Source organism: Phlebotomus argentipes, unplaced genomic scaffold, assembly GCF_947086385.1.
Source record: "Phlebotomus argentipes unplaced genomic scaffold, Phlebotomus argentipes genome assembly scaffold_4, whole genome shotgun sequence".
In the NCBI taxonomy this organism is placed as follows: domain Eukaryota; kingdom Metazoa; phylum Arthropoda; class Insecta; order Diptera; family Psychodidae; genus Phlebotomus; species Phlebotomus argentipes.
The window spans coordinates 1401954-1418374 of NW_026776174.1; the positions used below are offsets into that span (position 1 = coordinate 1401954).

Below are 16421 nucleotides of genomic sequence, written 5' to 3' on the forward strand. Positions count from 1 at the left end.
ACTCTCGCTTTTTTCCGGCACTTCACCAAGAATTTTTCCCACCCAGACATCACACTTTTCACACTCTGAAAGCGTCCAGAAACAGACCAGAAAATACGTCGCAGAGCAGTTGTCAATACAGATGAAGATTGGTGTGTTAAATGTTAATTGCAAAAATATCTTAACAACACTCGCTCAATTACTTATTCACCCGGATGTAATTTAATAGCAAATGCTCATCTCAAATCACATTATTTTATATCGCTCCTTATCCATATTAACTCCTAGACATCTATTAAAGTCTTCCGCTCAATGAAAAATCTCTCTTCACTGGCAAATTTCCCATCATGGAGAAAAAAAACACTCGGAAAGGAGATTCGCAGGGAGTGAAAGATTTAGAGAATGAAAGGTAAAAAGGAGCGAGAGTGAAACATGTTTTTCTAAAAGATTTACAGTAATTGAAAAATCATTTCGATTTGCCAGTCCTTAATACTGCCAAAACATCCCTTTTCACGAATAAATTCCCCCCAATACCTGTCGATCTTTCCACTTTCTCTCTCTCTCTCTCTCTTGAGCGTCTTTTTTTTCCCTGCGTTGAACCCTCCGAGGGTTCAACACGGCCAGAGGGTTCGGTCGGAAAGGTGAATAGTGTGATTTGTCGGGTGCACAAAATGGAAAATAGTTTTCAGTGTGGCGTCAGGAGGAGGTTGAGATGGATCGGTGGAGATTCTCCGGTGACCCACGATATCGTGCACCTTGTTTATATTTCACCTGCACAGCGAGAATGGGGATGTAAAGTGCCGTGCGATGGGGATTCAATGGGTGAGAGATGAAATGCGTCAAACTCAATTAAATGAAAACATCGCACGCGCCGCTGCTCTCCACTTCCTCCGCGTGGAGCTTTTGAACTTGAAGTTGCCGTCGTGCATCAATAAAGTGGTAAATTGAAATTGAGCGGAGAAAACTCCATCAGTGCGCGCGCGAGGGTGAGTGGATTAATTTCAAATGAATTGATACCCCGTGAACTGATTAAAATGCAAGTGGTTGCGAGAAGTTTCCGGCCAGGTGTATTGACTTCATCTTAAGAATCTCCCTTGTGGGATTTAGTTCATGAAATAGCATCTTAAATTCCACACAATCACATGTAGATGTGAAAACTATTCCCACTACTTCTTGACTTTAATATGACCTGAAATGCGATTAATTTCATTTGACCTCACTCAGCGGAACCAAAATCATTTCCAAAATTGATTCTCGAAAGCTCTTCCGCTGTCATTTTAACCACTTCTCTGTCCCTAAATCTGCAATAAATATTATGCAACATAATTTCCGAAGTATTACTGTATTGTAAGCTGCTTAGGAAGAGCTTTGCTTGGGAATCATTACACTATGAATGCTTTTGATGATGAATTCCATTGAGATGTGAGCTTAGGCTCTCGTTTGTGGAGATGTTGCGTTTTTTCGCCACATTTTTCCAGATAATCCTCCAATAATTTTTCCTGTTCCAATATTCCATTATATGTGGAAAAACCCAGCAAACCATATTAATCATATACATATAAAATACCATGTTTCATCAATTTTCCGGCGGGATATGAATATTTTCTATAGTATTGAATTTAATTGAGTACAGAATCATGTCTAATTTGTCATTTATCAGCCTCTAACCTGTGCGACAGATGTCTTATGTTAACCCAAATCTTTTCTTTAGCACGTTTCTCATAAGATACACGGCGAATCTAATAAATATATCGCAAATTGATGACGAAGAGACAGTTGCTCCTTCAATCACTCACATGTGAAATTCATATCAATCACGAAAACGCACTGTCATGTTCATCTTCTCAAAGCTAAAAGGAGAGACCTAAATCTTAGTTTCTCTCATCATTTCCACCCTTTCACCTTACTTTATGGCGGAAAGAATTTACCTGAGTGCGTGAATTTCTTCAGAACACACAATCATCGCCCGTCAAGGATGCGAGGGGAAGTGTAAGGATGGATAAGGGATGGCTTTTGACAGCGCCTCAGATACACAAAATTGACAATTTAATTCTGCACACGCACACAGAATCCATAACTCGTCAATCTGATATTGATATGATGTGACTCAGACTCGTGTTTTTGCGGGTTTTGGAAAAATGCTGGGCTCCTCTTCCATCCCTCACTGGGAGGGTTGATCGTTTGTGTGTTTAATAAAGTGAAATGTCGGGGTGAAAGAACAAGCAGTGAAGAATTCTCTCCATCTGAAGAGAAATTGACAATCACATCGTCGAGAGAGAGAGAGAGAGTGAGAGAGAGGGTGAAAAATCCTGTGACACTCACGCGATTGATGGAAAATCGGAAGCAAGTCACAAAATTGCTGATCTCATTTCAGAAAATCCTCCACAGATTGGGAAAATCAATTGATTTCCGGTGGCCAGTGTTGAAAAAAAAGCGCCTGAATAGTAAGAGTTATGCGTTAATGAGGGGTATTCTGTCTTTCATTGAGTGAAATCGATTTTCTGTCTTTTCGCACACTTGGCTGGCTAAAAAGAATAATCATCACTTTGCGTATGAGTCTGCCAAACACAAGGAATACGTCACTCAGCCTAATGAACCAATCAATCTCAATCAAAATAATTTCACTGCAATCTCCCAGCAATTCTCTGGGTTAATTGCTTGAATTTAATCAGATCCTATTTCAATTGTTATAAAAATATCATTCACTCATTACGAAGTAATGTCATAATATTGGATAACACGCTTTTTCCAAGTAATTACACTCGAACCGAAAATAAATTGTACACCATTTAATTGGTAAGTAATACTGGAATTTTAATTATCAAAAATATTTGCCATAATTTTCTCATGCTACTTGTTTATGGTCTGCTGTTCGTGTCACAGAAAATGACTCCGATGATGCCTCGATGACAGAGAAATCACTACAAAGTCACTGATGGAGTTGTGGACAGTGAAAGCGGGGTCGGAAAGCAAGTTGAGCAAGGGTGGAAAGTGAGGTCTGTATTGGTTGATCAATTGATAATAATGCTCGAATAGTCACCCCATGTATTGGAAGAAAAGTGTATGCTCTCAATTTTCCATTTCTGCAAGAAGAGGGATGCGATTAATTCCGCTACATTAGGCCGTCCAAAAATAATGGAAAGAACCGTCGTGGAGAGATGGAGGCGAACAATCAGGCGACTCCAATCCCCAAGTCCTGACTTCTCCCAACGCAAGGAATGGAGAGTTAAAGACTTCCAATGGAACGCACTCACCAGCTGTTGGATTGGGAGGGTATTTTTTTTTCTTCTTCATCTCCTCAACGCCTAGGAATTGTCAGACAGTAGCAAATAGCTGAGAAAAGCTCTCTCATTGTGCTTTTCCACCCTGCAAAATTATTTAGAAAGTGATGTGGAAAATACCTTAGAAAATTGAATAAATAAAATTCAGCATCGTTCTCCCCACGTGGCGATTCAATCCTTTTCCCTTTGCCACGGGGAGAAATGTTTATGAGAAATTAAAAGACCCCGAGTGGGAAGGCACACAGATTCCAAATGGGGTGGTGGCGAGACCAGTGGGGCACACACAGAGAAAAAAGGAAGGGTGTGAGGGGATGGTAAAAGATGTGGAAAATGCGAGAATTATTTTAATTTTTTACGCTTCACAAATTAGACTTATGAAGAGAATAGGTAGACAGGAAAAATCCCCTTCGCAGGGCAAATCCCTGCGAAAACAACCCTCTGACAAGAATGCGTAAATTTCACTCATGGAAAATATTTTATATGTTCCGGTAAATTTCCACCTCCTCACGCCCACCGTGATGGAATTTTTCCTCAAATATTCATACGCACATGAGAAAGAGAGTTTCTGGGTGAGCGCAGAAAAAATCTCTGTGAATACATCTGCCACATTAGAAATGTGCTATATGCCGGGGATTTGTTTGGTTTTTTTTTTTCATAGCCAGAATGGTACCAAAATACTGTTTTGTGTCCTTCCTTTCACTCCTACTCCGTTCAGTGTCTATTGCAAAAAAACAGCGGCCAAGAAAAAAACCTCACAACACGCAACAGTTTTTAAAACACCGCAACAATTTCTCTGTCTCTCAAGTGTTAAATAGGCACATTTTCATACTCTTCTGAATGTATTCTATTGTCAGACGCTCATAAATCGCATTAATTGTGAAAATATTACTCAACATGAAGACATTAAAGCAAAACAACTTTTTTTTTTATTACTTCTTGTGCCTCAGAAAGTATCACATTGTACTTTTGTGTGGTAGTCGCAGAATTGCAGCGCTGTGTGCAAGTCCTCCGCTTTATTTTTAGCCAACACGAGCAACACTTTTTCTTGAGCTCCATCACCTCCTAAATTCATGGATAATTCTTCCATATGAATCTTCATCTAGGCAGGTATTTGGCGCACAATGGGCTCAGATGGAGACGTCAAGGTGGCTCCGAGTAATGCTCCCTAAATCATAGGGGTTAAAGCAACACAAATCCCATTATACATTTCTGATAGAATCAAGTGAAATCCTTCAACAGAAGCTCACATGTTGCCTCCATCCGGCCTCACCGGCTCGTGGAAAATTGATGGGAATAAACTTGGCATAGAATTGCTCTTCGCCTTTGATTTCCACCCTCGGCATTTTCAAGTGCGAGGCCTGCAAAGTTCTTCTTCTCACTGTCAAAAAAACAACACAAGAGTTTGAGAAAATCAGCAGAAGAAATTCTTCAATTCACTCTGAATTATTATCCACTTGTTCTACGCAGTATATTTTGTTCATTCGCATATGAAAAATTTGAAAATAATTTCTGAAAGAAATGAAATTAACAAAAATTGTCTGATGGGTAAATCAGATTGAATCAATGAAGTGATTTTTCCTCCATTCGCAGCTTAAATCAATTCCATTTAGAATCACAAAAGGATTCGCGTGTGTAAAGTCGTAAATATCGAAGAGTTATTTTTTTGCTATTTGTTTGCTTTAACAATCAATTCATTCTCACACCCAAAGAGAATGCGAAAAAAAGGAGTATTTGTACTAATTCACAGAAATCCATTGTGTGTGTGTGCAGAAGGAGAGAATGAAAATTCAATTTTCTCCTAGTGAGATTTCTGTGTCAACAGGTAAAAAGTTGAAAGTTTAATCTCTCCATATATACATATGTGAGTGTGTAGAGATTTTCAATTTGTACTTGTGCTCTTTTTCACGTCAATTTTCCCACCCACAACTGATGTTGAAGTGTCTATTGAAGGGGAGGAAAATTCATACCCACCCACTCAATATCGCCTTACCCGGGGTGAAATGCGAGGGCGAGTTGAATTTTCTATTTTCCTCAAGTATGTGTTGTTAAAGTGCAGGCGCACAATTCCAAAATCGCGTGACTCCCAGTCGTTTCCGACAATTTACCATTTAATGATACTTTGAACTCCTTTGTCAAGACCCAAAGCGCCGCAGGTTTTTGTGTATACGCCAAAACCCAAGGGATTAACACACAATATTTCTCCATTTGCTCGCACCCCAAAAATAGCCCCAATGAATAAATAGTGAGGAAAAATTTCTCAATTTTCAACTTCCTTTTGTCATTGGTAATATTTATTAATTTCTTTATGGTTATGGTGGAGAGTGTGGAGAAAAAACTTCTCAGCAGCAAAAGTTCGCTTGTGTAGTTCTTATCGGGGAGCTTTGGGCCGACATGTTGCTGGGCTTTCGTGCGCGAATAAAAGGGCACGATAGAGAGAGAGAAACACGGCATAATTATAAATGGGGGAGGAAAGTAAAGTTTCATAAGGGTGCATTTATTGTGTTATTGTTTCAATTTTGGAACTCGGTGGAAAAATACAGAAACCAAGCGTATGAATCCTAAGACAATATCCATAAAGCTACTTCTTCTACACCCACACTCACTCTCTCTCTCTCTCTCTCTCTCTTCGCATCAGCAACAACATAATAATGAAGGTGGCTCAAGGAAAATTTTCAATTTAACATTTTCTCCCTTTTTGCTCTCTCTGTGTCCTTTTTACCTCTTCGTTATCTGTCACACACCCTAATGGCAAATGTCCCCCAAGTGTGCGTCTCGTCTGCGTGTTTTCCCTCAACTCCTCCACCACTACCCATCTTTATGGTCCACCCCCTCCGACTTGCAAGATTTTATCTCATGGTTGTCGTTTCAATCTTTTGGTTTTTCAACGATGTGCCACTTTTTCTGCCTACCTGTTTGCCACTCTCATGATTTTTCACAAGGCACTCGACTTTCGCCACACAGATTTTCACGGTATTTTCGTCAGGAAGAATAGAATAAGAGACTGAAGCTGAGGAATTATATTTCAATGGGCTTCTATCTAAGGGCCCAAATAAGGGGTTCTCGCTTGACTTTATCTCACCTTTCAATTTCTACCATCGCAGAATATGCTGAGAAAATACACCTTCACACAGAGATGATAAACAACCATCATCTCCTGGATTTTAGTGGAATACAAATTTTTACAAATATTCTACAAAATCCATCCACAAAAGCCACAAGCATTTAATTACAATTTTCTCATGCGAAACAAACTGTACGAAAAGGTGAAAAGCTCTTACTATTGTTATATAAGCTTCGGAGTTTCCACACAAACTTACTTCATAAATTGAGAAAATCCAAAATTTCACTCCAACCCGCAATTCCTCCCCTGCAGATACTGTAATTTATCGTACTTCATGCATGAAGCCACCCCTTCTCCGGGGGCCACACGGGAGATTCTCTGGCGCTACTCTCCCTTAAAATGGCAGCCGCCAAATCCCAGTGATATGAGCGCGTCACCCCAATCTGCACCGCCCCCCGAGGAGAGAGAGAGAGAGCGAGCGAGAGCGAGCAGGTGAATGAATTTCAACTGTTGTGATGCTGGTGCCCGCAATATTATCTTCATTTGAATATAATTTTGGTGTCGTTTCGAACAGGTGACGTTTTATGAGTCTCCACGAAAATATATTTCGTCCCCATCACAATAGATCCACTGGTCACCCAACCCATCCACACCGCAGAACGACTGATGAAGACGGGTGAACTCAATTTTGCCACATTTCGCCATATATTGCCCTATGTTTCCACCGTCATGCCAGCGTCTCTCTTGAATTGCTATTGAGAGAAGTGTTGCGATATGTTGTGTCGCTGGTCCATGCCTAAGTGGGGTTCACAATTTCGTGAAACATAAGAGATTGGGGGATGAAACATTGCAGCCCTTTTCCATGTGTACACAGAACTCGAAACATTTCCATTTCGAAATATACCAGTGAAAAGTGTGAAAGTTTCACACAATGCCGGACGTTTTATTAGAAATGAACAAGAGAGACAGATAAAAAGCTCTATACCCAACAATATATTTACCTTTATTTATTTACATACACCACCTTTTTTGGGTGTCTGCGAATTGAAATATCAGCCTCGCAGTGCCGAGGATTACGTAACAGATTTGTTTGAGGGAATGTAACATGATTCTGCTCTGCGCCATTCCAGCACTTTCATTTTAAAATTTTCCACCGGCACACATGTGAATTATTAAATTTTTTCGAATGCACTCTTCTTTGGCCAGGAAATGCTGCTGCTCAAATCTACTCTTCACAGAGAGAGAGACTCATGATTTACATGCAATTTCTACATCTCTATAAAGAAATTAGAACGAAATTCTCACACTCTTTGACATGGAATTCTGTGCCAGAGTATTGAATTGCAGGATTTGCAAAAGCACCCTTTCTTTAGTTGTATAACAGCTTCCACATCAAGAGGAGAGTCTTTCATGCAATTGAGCAGCAAATCAGTTGGTTTAATTTCAAGTGAATCATGAATATTCAAGCTTTAACACAAATTGATCGTATAAAATGAATAATTTCATTCACACTGCGAGTGTTGTAATGACAAATAAACCACAGGTTAAATTAATTTTGCACTATTTATGTTAAAATGCAGCATCACTTGTATTAATTTAATTCGTAGAAAAATTCACTGTAAAAGCACATTTTTAGTTTTGGCAAAATATTATTTGGTATCAAAATTCCACATATTTTCCTCAATTCTGCAACCAAATCAATCAATTATATTTCCCAACAAAGTTATTTAATTAGACGACTGATGTTTAAGTCTTAATGTCAGAGTTTGTGGAATTTCCCAAGAACTCCATTGACACAGTATATTGATGAATTTTCTCATGAGAATTTCCAATGCCAGTTATGATGGTGAAAAATTACGAAGAAGATGCAATTTAAGTGCATAAGAATGTTCAACTTTGATACAATCTCAAGTGGGAAAACTTAACGCTGATGCTTTGGCAAAGGAAAAGAGAGATAGTTAAAAATGAACACAGAACTCAGCATTTCCCTATTACAATTAAAATTTAATGAGCACAGTTTTTACAGAAGTACGCACAAACCTGTGAAAATCCAACTGAGTCATCTCAATTAAGGCCCTATTTGGGGGAATTTTTGTGGTTGCATAAACATTTCATACTCATCATTTTCCAGAGATTATACGCAGTGTTTTAGTGAAACTTCCATTTAATTGCTCACATTCGTCGTTTTAAGTGTTCTTTCCAACATGCCACAGAGTGTTCGATGCTAAGCAAGTGTAAAAACTTTCTGACCTAGAGAGAGAGATTGAAAGAGGACATCTATTTTGCCAGTCAGTCAGGGTGGATTTGAGCTTGACTTAGGACGGTCCAGGGATCACCAGAGTGACCGCTTGAGAATATGTGGGGAAGAGGGTCCTTTGCGGGTGGCTACATTTCAAGATGAAGTTGGTAAATTGGGATGAAAGTGAGGGAATCCCCAAGTGTAACATTACATAAGACTGAAGCTGATAAATGGCAAAAGTCTTTCGATATCCCATCGCAAATTATAATTCAAACATTTTAGCAAACTTTGTATTTGTCACTCGGCCGTTAATGCATTGGGACGCTATTCATCATGCCAATTGGGGATTTCGCAAGAAGTTTTGAGAATTGATTAATTGGTAATTAAATTTTCACATCTTCTCTCTCCTGTGATTTCCTCTGCTTTACGCACCAAATGAGAAAATTCATCCCCATTTGTGTGGTTTCGTGGAGATTGTTAATAAGATATTATCCCATTTGTCTCTCAACTGTCCACTCACCTTAACTCCTATGTGAACAGGTGGGAAATCGGCGTGAAGTGCTGGCGGAAGTAGTGGCAGAGGCAGAGGAAGGGGGCAGGACATCATGGCCGCTACCTGGAAGAGAAGAAGAATCACCAATTAATCCACCATTGCGGATTCAATGACAGAGAAAATTCGCTTAAAAACTCAAGACGCTTCTTCTTCTTCTATGCTGAAGACGTTCCTCCACTTTTCGCTGAGAACGCGCGTCTCGCACTCAAAGGAAATGTCTTGGGCGTCTTTGGTGTTTTTTTTCTCTCTCCCTCATCTTGTTCTTTCCTCCTGAAACTTTTAACGTCAGAGCGTAATTAAAGTGAGTGAAAAACAAGCAATAGAAAATTGGCATGTGCGCCATACATGGATGAGGGAATTCTCGAGATTAGTTTACTTAACTTTGCCTGAAATGAGCACATTCCCAACTCGCTTTCCGATATAACACGGCTCATCTTCGCCTCGTTTTTTGCTCCGTCAGAGATTGCATGTAATCAGCATCTATTCTAATTAATTAGCACGATGAGGGGCGAGATTGGAGATGCACTCGCGGAGGTGAAACGGAAAGAACAAGAACGAGAGAGAGGCGAAAAAAAAGAGCTGAAGCTGGGGAGAAGGTAATGTGGTGTTATACATGCTCACAGAGCTCATTTAATCTTAATTGAAAATTTATAATGGCAATTGGAGTGGAGAGGACACGATGATGGAGATGTTACCGACAATCATATTTCACATATATGTTGTTTTAGACAATTCAACAGGCTTCATCTCCAAGCCATATCCAGCAAACTTCAAGTCAATAGAATGCAATTCATTTGCCGGTGGGCACAAAATGATTCTGGGGAAAACATGAAACGGAAATGCGTTGCACAGTCTGTGTGGAAATTGTTGAGGAACTTTCGAAATATCGTCTTGGAGTCGACATGAACTTGATATTCCTTATGTCGGAGATAATTAACCTGTCCAACTTGTTATTACTTAGTCTGGATGTCGGTGAATAACACTTCCATGCGAACTATTACATGAAACCATATAATCCAATATACAACAAAGTGTGCCTATGATTTTCAAATTCACTTTTCATTACATGAAAATCCATGAACGTCAAGATTCTCCCAATTTAAATTCCATAATGAAGAGGACAAGGAGCCAAAAGGAGTCTCTTTCGTGGATCTTTCAATGTAAAGTTTCAAGTAAATTCACCCAGACACGCACGGTTGAAAGTTATTATGAGATTGAATAGGTTGAATCCCAGAGGGAGAATGGCTCTTGCCTTGGGAAAGAGAATAGGTACCAAGTTAAGCCACAGAAACATCCAACTAATTGTATGATAGAATAACTTCACAGGTAAATCCCAAGAAATATGAAATGAAATACCCTCTGAACTGTAACTTCATACACTCTACTTTTCATACCCCAAATTGCACTAAAATAATCCCACTTCTCATTCCCTCATGACACTCATTTGAAGGTATCCTTTTAGTGGAAACTGAATCCACTCCGAATTCATTATAAGAAGAGAACTTTCCCCAGTAAAGAAACAACCACCAATGTATCCTCTTCCTCTCCTTCAATAGAGACTTAACTCCATGTTGCTTAACTTTCTTCGCGAGATTTTGATCATTTGCATTCCTCTGTAGGAACGGTAAATAAAGGAACAACGGAGGAAAATTGCATTTTCAACCCTAATTACTGCCTGAGAAGTTAATTGAAATACATGATTTGTGTTGTTCAAATACAAAATACAAAATGATTTCACTCTCATCTTTCGCAAGTCTTCTACGCGTGAATTTTGCTAAATTTATTAAATACAAAGCCTTAATAAGCATCTTATAATTCTTTTGTCACCACTTAAGTCATACAAAATTATCATGTTACGCAACGACGCCAAAAGCACAAACTCTCATCTTGAATCTTCAAGTCTGAAGACTGAAAAAAAAGGCATCAAATGGCTCAAAGTCACTGCGTATATGAAAATTTTTTTCGCAGTGAACAAATTTTGGTATTCACGTCATTATATTGAAATTGAAAATTATCACGGCAAAGAGTTGGGCAAAAAAAAGCGTCCGAAAACTAAATGGGTCAATGAATTGCTATTGGTCTGGCCTTGAATATTTCATGAGGAGATGGCAGATATTCGTACGCCACGAAAATGGTCGGGACTGGAAGAAGAATGAACAATGAAAATGAAACTGATGGTGAAAAAGAGGAGAAGCAAACAAAGGAGGAATTCAAGGGGCGACGGCGGAGCGGAGGAAGCAGAAATCATGGCGAAATGAGAGTCCAAATAAATGAGTCAATTTTTGCATTGGGAGCTCTGCGGACGGTCAGAAAAAAAAGAGAGTATATATGAAGAGTTGCTAAGTCAGAAAAAAATACAGACACCGCTCCCATTAATTCCACACAACACACTATTATACGGAGAGTAATTGCGAAATATTAGCCATGTCACTGGCTTAATTTTGCGGGTGTCCGAAATCATCCCTTCTCCTGGGGATTTGCCGCACAAAGCCATGAGTGAAAGAGTTAATCGAGCGCAAAGGTCAAAAGTTCACAGGTTTCACTCCCACTTCCGAAGTCCCGCAGAGATGATTTCATATATGTATGTACATATATGGCGAAAATTACACTGGAAATCTCTAATTGTGGACCGGAAAAAAAATTGATGAACGTCAGTGGAAAAATAATTACCAAATCCATTTCGACAAATGAAATCGATTCGGCATTACTTTCTCTCTCTCTCCCCCCCCCTTTAATCTCACAGCGCAGCTTTTTTCAATCAACCCTCACTAATTACTCAACATCAATCCGACGAGGTGGTCCTTCGTCAACCCTTCCATGCACTATGTGGAATCATCGCGTCGCGATCGATGAGTCCCACTATAATCACTAATAGATGCAATTACTCTCTAATTCACCACTTTTCCATTTGCCACCCAAACCCTCGGACGCACCATTCTTCAGCCTCAATCGATGTCAGTCCATTAAACTTGCTGCTCAATGGAAGGGACGTTAAAAGTGGACGAGATCTCATCCATCGCGACATATTTCATCGCGAAACACTTCTTATATTGCTTCTCTAAATCAACATTCAAGTTTCCTTCCAGTTCACTCAACACGTTACACTTTAAAGACGATCCTGAAATTTAATTTCTAATCCCCACAACAGACTCTCACTTCCAACCAAGGGGAAGATAATACAGTCAGAAGTGGTGTACTGCTCAACAGAAGTTCAACAATCCTTTTTGTAGGTTATGTTTTATAGAAATATCGCACGAAACCTCAAGTTATTTAGTGTAATTTGCGAATTTTTGTCGAAACAGTCTAAAATCTTGAAGTACCGGAAGTGTTATGAAGTGGTGTACAGATTAAGAGCATATTATCTCCCCCTTGCTACCAACTCTTTGTCACTTCACGGAAATATCGGTGAGAATTCGGTGCTAGGAGTAGTCTCTGCGGGCCATAAAAGGATGAGGATGGAAAATGTAATATGGAAACGAGATTGTAAGTCATCTTTGTGGAGCTGTTGCTTCTTTTGCCGCATCCCCACTTTGGACGGGAAGATTGTGTGTGTTTGTGTGTGTGCGGAGAAATAGAATATTTCATGAAGTGAAATGCAGGATGACTTACCAGCACATCTTCAGACATCCTCCAGCAGAAGCTCATAAAACATCTTTTCCATCCCCAGAGTGTCCCCACACCACGTCACACACAGTCACCCTCCCAACCCCCTTGGATGCTGTACAATTGCGAGGAAAATCCGAGCTGAGTGAAAATCCTCCATTCGCAGCACACTCTCTTGGTGTACAAAACTACATTAGGCTCATTTGGAAATCCGTTTGTGAATTTACGCCCCATTGCCAGAGTGATAAAATTTGTGTTTGATCAGGCAACACACAGGGGAGGATTCCGTGTTGCTCATCACCTTCGCTCATCGTGCCAACATCCCAGCGACACTTTTGCTCTTCCACTAAATTTCACTCATTTGCCAACCCTCGCCAAGCGACATCACAAGGCAACCCTTGCCAATGTCGAAACTCATCCCTTTGACTGGGTGTCACGTGTAGAATCAATCAAATTTCACACTATGGAAATCACATTCTTAGACACCCTCAGATTTACACTTCATCGCCATTTTCCACTTGATCGAGGGAAATATTGTATGGCGAAATCGGGATTTTCAATCTTCAGGCGCATTTTCTAATGCCTCAAATGAAATTCCCATCCCTTAAATTCCACAACAAAACAGTGATGGGAGATTATCTCAACTTAATGTGGAGTTATTTCAATAAATGAATCCATAAAGTGATTTCGGACTTGCCGAAGCGGAAAGCGGGAGATGAATAAATTATGTGTTTTATTGGGTCACTAACATTCAGCCGTGACTTGTTGACTTGATTTAGGGCCCCGCCGTAAATCTCACACCTTCTGGCTGTTATGACACGTGGAAGTGAAAGACATTATCGACAAGGAATGTAAATATGCGCCAGAGCAAAAATAGTGGAAAGTGCTGCAACTCTCCACACTTGTTTTCAGATACACACAACACACAGACATCACACAGAATAGGTTCTTTGGTCTGCATACATTTCATACCCGGTGATTTTCCATTTGAGTGTAGAGCTTGGGAGTTAATGAGGAACGAGTCACAGTCAGGTGGTCACCAGAGAGTGGGAGAATGCGTCGATTGGAGGCAACATTCTCCGGCATTTGGAGAGGAGAGGAGGAGGAACATCGAATGCCACATCCGCTGCCCCTTGCGTCACCTGCTAATGACTCGGGATTGTCCAGGTCTCTGGATGTTCGCCATCAAAGGCATTCCATGCCCTTGTGGTGCACAAAGGCACTTATATTGATAACAACCATGCACTGACAAGGTGTGGGTGTGAAATTCTTTGTCGCATTATATCTCGTGAATGCTGTCCCTCAATCCAAATACCCACAATTTCCCTGTTCCACATCAAATCCCTGAGATTCTTGTATAGAATATAGTTTTTGAAAGATTCTTCCGTCGAGTTGAAAAGAAAACCACTTCAAGGGATGTGAATAAATCAAGATCAACGTTAAATAATTCTTTTTTTCTCAGTAATAAAACCTCCAAATATTCATTAGGCAAATTAGCAGTTTGAATTTCAAGATTATGACCTCTCAAATTACTTGCCGCTCTTCCAAAAAACGCAATAAAATCAAGAATTCTCCGGAACATCGTTAAGATAAAGACCCCTCGGCGTCCACAATTCCTCACAGTGCTTCTCAAATGTTTCGTGCGTGCTCTTCATTCACAGTTTTCTCTGTTGTGAGTGTTTGTGTTGTATAATAAGTGGTAATGTGGCTTTCGAGCACGATAATCATTGTGATGTTGTAAGCAATGAACTTGACTTCATTTTGGCATTGAATTTTCATTGCGGCTCCAAAGCACCTGGTCTGGCGGTGTTTTTGTGTAGGTTAAGCTCAAACCATTGCCCATATTTTACAGCCCAAGAGATGAAGTCACTCTCCATCGAATTCTTTTTCACTCACCTTCGTTCTTTCTCTCTGCACAGAGACAATGAAAGTGAATTTGAAATGAATCCACACAAGATGTTGAATTACGTATAGACAATTCACGGTATATTGTCAGAGGATTAAAGAAAGGCACTCATGGATTCTCTCTCTCTCTACCTTCCGTAGGAAAAGGATTGAATTGTCCCAACGACAATTTCAAACGGAATATTGATGCACAAAGTGACTGAATAGAAAATTGACAAATATATTTTTCATGGAAAAAGTCTCATTGTGCGCAATGCGAAGTAAATGTTCTTCTTGAGAATCTTCAAAAATTCCACTGAATATTGATGAAAAAAAAATCATTTTGAAACATAAAACACACTTTTTGGCTCTCTTTTCACCTTGAAAATCATTATATCTGTCCAAAATGTATCGTAAAATCACTTCTTTATTTACATTAAAAAGTAACAAAATGTGTTTTCTCATTCACATAATTTCAAAATAAACTGTTAACATATTCATTTCGTAAAAACTAAAAAAAAATTGCACAGCGAATCTTTTAAACATTTGCAATAAAGTTCCATTTCCACTTTTGTCGTGAAAATATCTGGTAAACTACTTGGAATTTTATTGTAGAGTTTCTGAGACGGAATTACTCTCTCAATCACTTTACGAACGTCGAATTTATGTAACAATCTCGTAAATATTCCGATAAAATATATATGACAAATACTTTCTAAAGTATTTTCCAACTTTTAAGGAATAAAGGATAACAGTTTTAAAGTGTAATACGAAAGATTTGTAGTGAAATTATCAAGATAAAGTCAGCTAAACATGATTCTTTGTTAAAACAAACAGAAATCGCTCTCTGACGTTGGCGTAAACAAAGCAATGCGGTTGAATTGAGTGTGAAAATGCTGAGACAAATGAATAAACTTGGGTGTCCAACAATTAATTTTTCCCAGATTTATCGAGTTTGCCTTCTCCTTGAGAATTATCATATATTGTTTGTCCTGTCAGTGCAGCGTCGACTCATTAAATCTCAACCCAGAGTTCGAGTGCATCGGAAAATGGGGGTGTTTGGGCTAAATTTAACAAATTTGTTTACAATAAAATTAAACACAGCCAGAACAAGCCACAGACATTTGTTTAGAAACTTCAACATTCCCCTCTTCCCAAATATCCAACGGCTCCTCGTGCCTTCGGACTAATCAATTGGGCGGCCACCGCCCAGTGGGAAGCCCAAAAACGTTGGGAATTCAAACAGATTATAATGCCAATTAATTGATTTTGTTCACTCTGCAGTATCCAGGCACTGGCATTAGCAGTGAAAATACCCAAAATACGTGGTATAGCAAGAAGGGAATTCGAACAGAGATTCTCCAGTTTCGAAATTGCATACCGAACAAATTTCCACTACGAATCTCTCGAATGCTGGAGCTCTTCCGCATCACAACTACAAGAAGTTAATTTTATTTGTGTTCTCCCCCCCTTTCTGACTGTGTGAGTTCCAAATTTAATATTTCACATTTTCAACTACACACGCGAAAACACTGTATTTCCATCAGTTTCCATCAGTTGTTTGATTGTTGAGAAAACAACGTGCGCACTCTTGTAAATTATTCCAAAGGAACTTGTGCTGAGTGATTGCAAATTTTGCATCCGGAGATGAACAGAAACTTCAAAAAATCATATTGAATTTATCAAAGCGCTCCTGTTTCGACGGGTGCCTCGAAAACTATAAAAAGTTAAAATCGCAATTTTCAGCAAAGCGAGTGAAAAATTTTGCAGTAAAACAGCTCCGAAATTTGCCAAATTTACTTCAAAATACTCAAAATGCCT

At 39.4% G+C, this 16421-nt stretch overlaps 1 protein-coding gene across 8 annotated transcripts in view; it reads right to left on the bottom strand.

Annotated features, from left to right (window-relative positions):
* LOC132258177 (polypyrimidine tract-binding protein 2) overlaps positions 1-16421 on the bottom strand; it is a 203115-nt gene that overhangs the window by 94311 nt on the left and 92383 nt on the right. For 7 of the 8 annotated variants that reach the window (XM_059755321.1, XM_059755325.1, XM_059755322.1 and 4 more), the window contains one exon: positions 9081-9176. The exons of the other annotated variant lie outside the window; for it this stretch is intronic. In XM_059755321.1, the coding sequence (XP_059611304.1) occupies positions 9081-9167 (87 nt within the window). In that variant the 5' untranslated portion in view covers positions 9168-9176. The remainder of the gene's footprint in view (positions 1-9080; positions 9177-16421) is intronic. 8 annotated transcript variants of the gene reach the window in all.